At 33.3% G+C, this 10,421-nt stretch overlaps 2 protein-coding genes across 2 annotated transcripts; both read right to left on the reverse strand.

Annotated features, from left to right (window-relative positions):
• Positions 1-1,217: 1,217 nt before the first annotated feature.
• On the reverse strand, positions 1,218-2,044 carry LOC129803906 (larval cuticle protein 65Ab1-like). Its single transcript, XM_055850785.1, has 3 exons — positions 1,940-2,044; positions 1,598-1,863; positions 1,218-1,508 (listed from the first exon to the last, which is right to left on the reverse strand). The coding sequence occupies exons 1-3, from the start codon at positions 1,949-1,951 to the stop codon at positions 1,310-1,312; spliced, it is 477 nt and encodes a 158-aa protein (XP_055706760.1). The 5' UTR covers positions 1,952-2,044; the 3' UTR covers positions 1,218-1,309.
• A 6,204-nt stretch (positions 2,045-8,248) lies between these two features.
• LOC129803902 (endocuticle structural glycoprotein SgAbd-2-like) lies at positions 8,249-9,365 on the reverse strand. The gene is made up of 2 exons (XM_055850780.1): positions 9,230-9,365; positions 8,249-9,010 (listed from the first exon to the last, which is right to left on the reverse strand). Exons 1-2 carry the CDS (start codon positions 9,236-9,238, stop codon positions 8,351-8,353), a joined length of 669 nt encoding a protein of 222 aa, XP_055706755.1. The 5' UTR covers positions 9,239-9,365; the 3' UTR covers positions 8,249-8,350.
• Between the last annotated feature and the right edge of the window lie 1,056 nt (positions 9,366-10,421).

The raw sequence follows: 10,421 nt of genomic DNA on the forward strand, positions 1-10,421 counted from the left end.
GTACACTAAATTTTTAAATGAAATTCTAGTTAACAACGTTAATTGCAGGAGAATTTTCAAAAGTTACATATCGACCGGAGCTCTTCGAAAAAAAGTGAAAAAAATAAATCTTCAAGACACCAGTTCCTTATCTTACCGTGGTAGGTGGACCTCAATATTACTACTGAAGATGGAGAATAGTTCATACGTAAGATATTTACTATTAACAAAAACATTCCGTAAAGCAATTCTTTAATCCCTAATTTTTCCCCAAACGTACGACTTTTTTTGGGACGGAGGGAGTATTAAGTTTTAGCTTTTCAAATATCATCTTTTCCAAAAAATTCAATAAAGTCCAATTTAGAATTCGTGTATGCCACTGCCCTATCTTCCCCTATCTCAATTGCTATGTGAAAATTTATATTATAGGGGTCAGATCAGGACATTTTTTTTTATTATCCAAGTGGAAATTACCCAAAAAATACAATAAAAAAGATTTGCATAATCTGTAACTATGTTCTCCATAGCTGTCGCATCGTGTACCTTAATTGGTGGTCTGCCTTTATCCTGCTTTCGTTCATTCTTGTGCAAATATTCAGGCTCATTAAGTTGACATATTTCGATGTCATCGTATCTTAAAAATCATAGAGCATCAAAGCTCAAATAAGATTTCGTAATCCTCCGAGCATCTAATTTATTTGGTGTCAAACGCGTATTCTAATTTGTGAACGTACTAAACATTGCAATAAAATCCAAAAAGCGAATCATTAACGCAGACATTTATTGTTGTGCGAATGATCCTGACACTAAATGGGTAGAATCTAATTTGAAAATCTAATTCCTAAATTGCCCTCATTTAATCTTGGCATAAATTTTTCTAACTTGGACATCTTCCTTAATTCAACAAAATCCAGCTCTCGCTTTCTATGAGATTCTGAAGAGATACAATCTTTAGGTGCTGTTTTTTTCGTCATTCTCCCAAAAAAACTCAGTGGAGACTTATGGTGTCTCTCCACCTGGATGAAATATTTCTTGTTTATTTCTCTCAGAATTTCCCAATTTTTGAACATCCTCCACAATTTGAATATCAATGAGATCTGAGAAATCCGGTATCTCTTTTATAAAAGATTTATCCTCAACTGATGGCAATGGGTGGCAATTTTCGGTGTAGAACTTATGCAGAACAACTCAAAGAAGTAGAACATAAACCAGATGAAATGTTAAAAAAAGAGATGTGCTTTTTGGATCTCACTGAGTCATCTTTATTGGTCACAAATTTTTAAAATTTAGCCTAAGTGAATTTATTGGTCAAATTACTTCTGCAATCTCTTTAGTGATGGGTAAGGGCAACTGGGGACTTCTTCACATGTGGATGGAATCCTGTGTCATCAGCATAGTACGTTACAACATAAAGAACACCTTCGTTGATGTAGCTGTAAGAACCTCGAACTACATAGGACTCATCTTCTGATCCTGCATTAACAAGCTCTCCCTCCTCTTTTCGTTTTACTCCATCTTCCGTCTCAAATCTGCATGGAAAATTTCATTAGATCATGTAGGGACCTTTGATGAGGTATATTCTCGTAAAAAGGAATTTTGGCGGGAAATTGAAACTTACGAGAAGGAGTAGTGAGTGTCATCACTTTCGCTGTCGTAGTGAGTAACATCGACAATAGGCTTCCTTGTGATCCTTTCAGTGGTTGATCCTCTTGTTGGGAAGTTGTAGTTGCCCTGGTAAGGGTCAGGGGTCCTTACAAATTGAGCTGGCTGTACCTCGGACTGATGCACCTTAGGTTCTGGTTGGTAGTCATAGTAATCCGGAGTCTTAAAATCCTGAGGACGAGGTTTGGCCACCACAACGGCAATCAACGCGAAAAAAGCAATCTAGAAAGGGGTATTTTTGGAAAATTTGAGTTAAAAAAAATAAACGGAATCACTTTAACCAATGCAAAGCACTAACCAAGAACTTCATTGTGTAAAGGATGCGCAACGGACAAAAGTTTGGCAAGAGAAGTGGCTTCTGTGAGAATATCCAGATGAAGAACTCCCAAGTCCCCAGGCACCCTGCTTTTATACCCCCTCGAGAACATTTTGGGCAAAAAGAATGGCCAAAAAAGGCAAGAAAAGAGTCAAAGACCCAATAAAAATCCAGTTCTTTTCACATTCTGCCACACAAATTTCTTGAAATCTGCGGGCGTGAGGACGGAGACAAAACAGGTGAAATAAAAAAGATCCTCGCACTCCTATTATTTATTGCACATCGATAAAAGATGGATTTTTGCTAATTTATTGGACATCTTTTCTGGCAGGAATTTAACTTTATTTTTGCGCGTCTCTTCCTTCCATCACGCAAATTACGTTGCCCAGTTCACTAAACTGCGCCCCTCTTGTTTTTCGTGAAAAACTCATCCATAAATTGTGCTTCTAAAAAAGAAACATTCAAGAAAAAAATGCAAATTACAAATAGTTTTTCTTGTGTTTTGCGTGAAAGATATATTGCTTCATTGATGGGTGTTTCGTATAGATGAAGATTTTGGTGGCAACAGCACACAAAAAAAAACACCAAACCATCCAAAATGCTGAGCACTAAGTGAATTAGATACCTAAAAACTTTCACTTTCGATTTCATTCCACCAGCAAATTAATCTCGCCTCATCAATTGCCCATTTTCGAGGCACAAAATCTGTGTCACTGGTCCATCGGGTCATAAGCCTCTAGAGAAAGAGATTTCAGACATGAGAGAAATTGAAACTCTTACTTTCTTCCATTCACCTGGAGAGTCTCTCGAAAATCCACACAAAGAAATTTTAATTTTGTGATTTTCAGCCCAAAAATACGCGCTAAATCTCCAAAAGAGCAATCTCCTAAAAGAAAACAACATATTTTTAGGCGATTGCGCACCAGCATCATCGATCTCACACCTGAATACACCTTTAGCGGTGCTAATTATGCACAATTAATTATATTCGATATACTGATGAATGGTATTTAGCATCTATTTATATTGGAATTTATTTTGGGAAATAAATGATAATGACAGTGAATTTCCTAGCTCAATAAACCGCGATTTATATACAATAAAAAAGAAATTTCACTATAATCACTTGAACCATATTTTTGGATTATATACTTTCCATTATAGCAGTAAAAAAAGTGATCTCGCATGTGAAGAAGACCAATATTAAGATGAGGAAGTTCAATCATAAAATACTGTCTTTGCAATTTATTATTTAATTTTAATGGAAATGGGAAAATTACATACAAAATTCAACTTATAATATTAAGAGTTAAATTGTGATATATGAATATGTAATGGATAATGTGTAACATGGGAAATTACTCGTCTGTAAATTTGCGTGAAGATTATGAAACATGCTAAAAAATAATCTCTGCAAATGACTCAAACCAAAATAGAAACGATTCTTTAAATTTATTAATTAAAGTTCATTGGAACACTATAAATTTTTATGTGATGTGTTTTCAATCAGGAAAATACCAATGTTGTAGAAAATATAAATGTAAGTATATGGATAGACCTAATTAATGAGCAAGTAATTTAACAAAGAAAATCAATAATTTCTAATTTATATTTTTTTAATACAAAGGTCTTCCACTGCTTTACTAAAAAAATACAGGAAATTATTTTTATTTATTTTTTTTATGAATCCTGAAAAAGATACATTTGGATAATAAATTTCCAATGTTATATTAAAATTATGTACTTACATAAAGTCCAATGTACCAAATCGGAGATAACCCACAATTAGATGGCAATGTCGATTACAACTATAGAGTAGCGGTCCTGCCAAAGGATGAAGACCGTCCATATTGAGCCCGATCACAAGTAGATTTTGATTCTCCAATGTGTTCGATCACAAGTAGATTTTGATTCTCCAATAGTGTCTTGGATGAAAGGTAAATGGAACTCTATTTGCACAAAAAGTCGTTGAAGTTCGAAGTATTCAAATTCAATTTCGAATTTTCATACTAAATTTTCGAACAAGGTGGGGAAAATTTATCAAATATCACACTAAAAAGCTGGCAAAAGAGTTACTCAGTGATTATGGGGTGATTAAACACTGGGGCAAGAACAGTAATCGTTGTTGTTCAGTTTTTTTCCTCACAAAAATGTGAAGACCGTCACATTTTGACACTTGAGCACTTCGAAATTCGAACAGGATGTTACTTCCGCCACCTTGTGAAAGTGTTAAGAAGTAAGAAAGTCTCTTTTTTGGATCTTCAAATAGATTTTCGAATTTTTCAAGATCTACTTCTGTACGGAAAGATTGTGTATAAAGGCCTCTACACATTAGAAGTAATTTTCACAAAAAATTGCTTTTTTGAAGGAAATCGTCTGCACTACGGAAACGGAAACGTCAAATTTCTGTCAAAAATGCAATATTTGCAATTTTCAAGCCTAAGCTTTAGCTTGAATAAACCCAGTCTTTCCGTACAGAAGTAGATCTTGAAAAATTCGAAAATCTATTTGAAGATCCAAAAAAGAGACTTTCTTACTTCTTAATACTTTCGCAAGGTGGCGGAAGTGACATCCTGTTCGAATTTCGAAGTGCTCAAGTGTCAAAATGTGACGGTCTTCACATTGTTGTGAGGAAAAAACTGAACAACGACGTTTACTGTTCTCGCCCCAGTATTTAATCACTCCATAATCACTGAGTAACTCTTTTGCCAGCTTTTTAGTGTGATATTTGATAAATTTTCCCCACCTTGTTCGAAAATTTAGTATAAAAATTCGAAATTGAATTTGAATTCTTCGAACTTCAACGACTTTTTGTGCAAATAGTGTTCCATTTACCTTTCAACCAAGACACTATTGGAGAATCAAAATCTACTTGTGATCGGGCTCAACCTCAGTCTCACTCTATACTCTTGCCTTGTTAATACTTAGATGCTAAAAAACGAATGTGGCTTAAAATATTATAAATTTAGGAAATGTAAAATACTAAGAGCAAAGGCATTATTTGTAGTTAGTAAAATATACCATTTTGTTTGGTAAAAAACGTTAAATTTAAAAGAAATGACTGGTAATCACCATAGCCCAGATCTGAGATTTCAAGATGGTTCAATTATCAACAAAATTATACTATTTTTATGCATTGTAAATGCTTTATTTAGCATTTAAAAATTGATCTTGACTGCGAACATTTTTGCATATAGGGGACACCGGGGCACTTTTAGCTAATATAGCTAATTTCAGGGCACATAGTCACTATTTTTTCATCAGAAATTTTAAGCCTGACATACCAAAGATTGTATTAGAAATTATTAACACTAAAGCCCATTAACCCTTTAAAAACGATTGGAACACCGGTGTCCGATAAAGAAAATAATTTTTCGTGACTACCTAAAGTTATGTTTTTCTTATGTTTGTAAGTAATTGTAAAGTAGAAGGTTGAAGGAATCTAGAATATTTTTTGCAAGTCTCTAGCTATTTGCTATATGTAGTAAATATTTCAGCTCAAAAATGGCGAATTTTTAAATTCTCAAATTTATAATTGATTTTATTTATTTTTTATACTTCCAATTTTTTTATGCAAAACCCTTTTGGCAATATAAACCACAATACAATTCGATGTAGCACCCTCCCAGGCATGTAGCCTGCGGAGTTGAAGCCAAAGCCAATATCTTAAAAGTGGGGACTGATGTCCCTTTAAGAAAATACTGATCCCTGTGGACAAACTAGATTTTGAGTCTAAATAACTTTTCCAAACTTTTCCCTATAGGCTCTGTAAGTTAAGTAAAAGAGCTGGCTTTAAATATTGAGCTCCATATTAAAAAGGGAATTTGCCATTTTGGGGTGCGATATAGCAATTTAATAAAAATTATATTGGAAGTATATAATACTTTAAATAAACCACGAATTAGACGAAAGTTGCTACTGAGGCTGTATATTACAAAGAATATAGCTAGACATTATTATAAAATTACTGCTTAACCCTTTAAGGACAATTGGAACACCGGTGTCCCATAAAGTAAATAATTTTTCTTGACTACCTAAAGTTATTTATTTCTTATGTTTGTACATAATTGCAAAGTAGAAGGTTGAAGAAATCTAGGATATCTTATACAAGTCTATATAGTAAATATATAGTTGCTATAGTAAAAATTTAAGCTTAAAAATGACGAATTTTTAAATTCTCATATTGAAAAATGATTTTAATTATTTTTAATACTTCTATTTTTTTAAGCGAAACCGTTTTGGAATAAGAAACTACAATACTCAATTAAACTGAAGATTATTATTCATTAGTATTGTCAGAAAATTGATTTAAATTTTTGGGCTATTTTTGTCCCTATCGCTCGTAGAAGTAAAAAATGCATCTAACCAGACTCTGTTGGATTTTCCAAAGTCAAATGTGAGACATTTCATTGTTTTTGTTTATCGGTTAAATTTTTATTGTTGATTTTCGGTCCGTAAAAAGTGTCTGGTCGTTGAAAGGGTTAAACAGTTAATTAAAAAAATACTACATCACTGTATGGATTTAAAAGAGCTATTTTTTCAAAGTTTTTACAAATTTCTGATGTCTAGTGAAAATTTTCGGGATTTATTATATAATTTTAAGTAGATTATAATATTTTTGCGAAATAATCAATGAATAATAAGCAAAAAAGAATATCTGATATCAAGCTTGCATTACTTTAGAAATTAAAAAAAAATGAAATAATAAATTAATAAGCTGTCCGTTTTCAATTCCGATATTCGAGAGGAACTAGTTAGACTTAAATTTTTTTTTAAACATTTGGTAAATTTGTCTTTAAAAAAATCCTTCATACTTGAATACTTTGAATTTTTACTTACCAATTTCTTTTTTTTACTTACCAATATTGAATTTTAACTTACCAATTTAGATGTTTTACCAATTTTGATTTTATACTTACCAATTTTTATATTTTACTTACCAATTTTGATGTTTTACTTACCAATTTTGAAGTTTTACTTACAAATTTTGAGTTTTTACTTACAAATTTTGATTTTTTACTTACCAAATTTGCATTTTTTACTTACCATTTTGAATTTTTTACTTACCATTTTACCAAAATACTTACCATTCTGCTGCAGCCCTTAAATTTCAGGTGAAGTTTTATTTAAAAGTCTACTGGATTTATTTTACCATATTCGGCAATTCAGGAAATAATTACTAAAGCTCTATTTTGTAAGATATTACTGAATTATTAAATTATACTTTCGTAATTCATCGTGCCAAACTTTTTTGAATTAATTAGCAAAATTTCAAATCTTAAAATTCAAATGCAAAGAATGCAAAGCTCAATTAACTTGTACATGGTCAAAATCAACATTATCAATAATCTTTTCATTAAACATGTTTAATGTTATTAATTCGTCTTAATTTTGCTCTAATAATAAGAAAACAAGGAAAATAGTTTGTGTGTAAAAGGGGTAAAAGAAGAAAAATTGGCATTTTTCGTTAAGATCTGAAAAGAAAAATGAAAAGCATCAATTTAAAGATTAATGATAATAATGATAATGATGGCACAGGCCTTCCCGAAAGATGAGTTCTGGACATTCATTGTTATTTTTTTCATATAGGTGAAACTGGGGTAGATTTAGCCACCAAATGAAATTTTTGATTGCGTATAATTTGTATGAAAAATGTGTCTGTATGAGGCTGATAAATATTTCAATGAATAGTAAGGGAAGTACATATTTAGAATAGAGAGAGGTTTCCTTAATATTTCTTCGAAGGCAAACTATAAGATACCATTATTTAATACTATACGTGGATAATTCTGCCCTAGTCTCCCCTACAGTGATGGGGTTGTCAGTCTTATACCCCATGTAATCAAGTGAAACTTTCTAGATGAAATTCGAAAACCTTTAATGCTAGAAAAATTCCTGGTGACCTAAAGAGGATTCGAACCCCAGACACTTGTATCATGAGGCGAGTGCTCTTCCACTAGATCCATTAAGTGCCCTAATTTAATTGTAAATTGAATTTTTAAAATAAGTATTACCTGTCTCATCGATGTTACATCTTTTGAAAAAATCTTTTTATTTTTTGCAAGATTTCTTTTGAAAGAATTTTTAATTCTTGCAACTTCAGGTAGATCGAAAGATTATCACTTTAATTTTTATTTTGATCACTAGTTCAGTTCTACTAGTATTTCCTTATATTACCTGTATTTTTTAAAACTCCAAGATATTAAATATGTTGATTTTTTTGGAATTAGCAACGCATGATCAGCTAACTTACCAGAAAATCTTTAAAAGGGAATAAAAAAATCTACTCTATAGTCTTTTCACACTTTAATTATTTTACATAGCTTCACAACATTTACACGTACATCACAATGGGGCTAATAAGTTAAGGGGTTCTGGGGACGGGGTCCTGTCCTAATACTTGTTGTAGTACTGTTGTTGTTGCTGGTGTTGTTGGTGTTGCTGTTGCTGCTGCTGGTAACCAGCGTGCTGGTTGTAGGCTTGGGGCTGGTGAGCATACTGAGACTCCTGCTCTTGGTGGTACTCAGGCCTGTACTGACCATCATCACCATCATCGTGGTAGTGCTGCTGAGGGCTGGAAGCCAGCTTAGCCAGAGCTTCCTGGATCTCATGGGGAATTGGGGGAGGAGTGGGCAGGTGGGAACCTTCAGCGCGGAATCCATGCTCATCAGCCACATACTTGAGTCCTACGGGGACACCATCTTCTCCGGTGTAAGAGAAGTATCCTTCCGCAACTTGAGATTCATGATCCTTGTGTCCGGCATTCTTGGTGTATCCGTGCTCCTGAGCATGGATGCCATTGCCAGTCTCATAGTTGAAGTTGTAGGATCCATCGTGGTTGCGGTTGCTCTCACTCTTGACAATGGGGATGTGCTTCTTGGGCTGCAGATGTTCATAGTGATGCTGGGCTTGCTGGTAGTGTTGCTGCTGTGGCTCCTGGTAGTGCTGCTGCTGCTGCTGCTCCTGGTAGTGTTGCTGCGGCTGGTGGTGGTATTGCTGCTGATACTCTCCGGCAGCGGCAGCCACCATCATCATGGCAAATAATCCCAGGAACTAATTGCAAAATAAATTACTCCATGAGTATTTTAAACAAATAAATTTTGCACTATAAATGTATCAAGAGGAAGATCACAAATATTTCCTGAATACTTTGACAATCGAAATAATTTCTTGATTGATCACCAGAAACAATCACATGATCGCAAGCGATCCTCAGGACATTTTGATCTTCACCCTTGATCACTTAATCCAAAATCACTCCCTCACACTTACAACTTTCATATTGGCCTAGTTTATGTCTTTTTTTGGAGAAATTTGATCCTCTTGGCTTTGAAAGCACTAAAAACACTACAAGTTATCAGCAAAGGAAACTATACACCTTTAGCGATGGACTGTCTCGAGTGGGAATGATCTTTTGGCGTGTGCACTCGGGTATTTATACCGCAAAAGAGTTGAATTTTTGAAAAGTGCGCGCCCGCAAAGGTGGTGGAAGCTCTGCACTCGCAGAGGGATTCGAAATGCAATCTCACACTGTGAAGCACATGGCTAAATTAATAATATATACCAATCTTTTTTGATGTCTTTTTGTCCGCGTCTTTCCTGCGAGATTGATCGTCAATTGAGGGAAAAAAGAGCATCAAATGCGAATCTAGGGCAAATTTTGGCTCAATTCAACTCATTGGTCCACACAGGAGAAAACCGCCAAATGATTGACGCGATATCGTGAATATTGTGCTAAAAATTAGATGACTTAAAATTATTCAAGATAGAAGATTAGGTCTTGTGCGATTGAAAGTAAAGTGCTCTAAAATAAAATTATGACGCATTTTAAAGTGTTTAATATTTATTAAATTGTGATTGTAAGAGGTAGTGATTGCTAATTTAATTTTGCATTCATTAATTTCAAAATATTAATAATTTACTAAAATTGATTTAATTATTTCTCCGTTGAAATTTATTTTAAATGTAATGAAAAAAATTAAGATTGAATGCACATTAACATAGAACATAATCGGACTTACAAACTTTTACACTAACAGTTTAATTATTCAAAGTTTTGATAAGAATCTTATTGATCTAATTTGAAAAAGATCTGGATCAGTATATTTTAACTTAAGCAATAACAGTTATGATCACCTAACTTTATATGGTACTAAAAAAGTCTTATAAAAACCAATTTGTAAAGTTATAGAACCTTAAATGAAACAATTTGTAACTCTTTCTAATAGAAAACGTTAAAAGTAAATTTTTAACTGATCACCACCCACTCTATTTAGAGCAGAGGTGATCAAGAATCGTTTGAAACCGAACAAATGTCAACTGAAAATTATACGTCAATGGTAAAAACGCTACATGGAAAAACTTATTTTGACGTTTATTCGGTTTCAAACGGTTCTTGCTCACCCCTGGTTTAGATTTACGAGAATTAAGTGAAATATTTGATGTCAATGTCACGTATAAATTC

Source organism: Phlebotomus papatasi, chromosome 2 (assembly GCF_024763615.1).
Source record: "Phlebotomus papatasi isolate M1 chromosome 2, Ppap_2.1, whole genome shotgun sequence".
In the NCBI taxonomy this organism is placed as follows: Eukaryota; Metazoa; Arthropoda; class Insecta; order Diptera; family Psychodidae; genus Phlebotomus; species Phlebotomus papatasi.

Coding starts and splice junctions, on each gene's coding strand:
- LOC129803906 (XM_055850785.1), bottom strand. Junction 1,509..1,597: donor GACACTCACTACTCCTTCTC/GTAAGTTTCAAT, acceptor TTTTCCATGCAG/ATTTGAGACGGAAGATGGAG.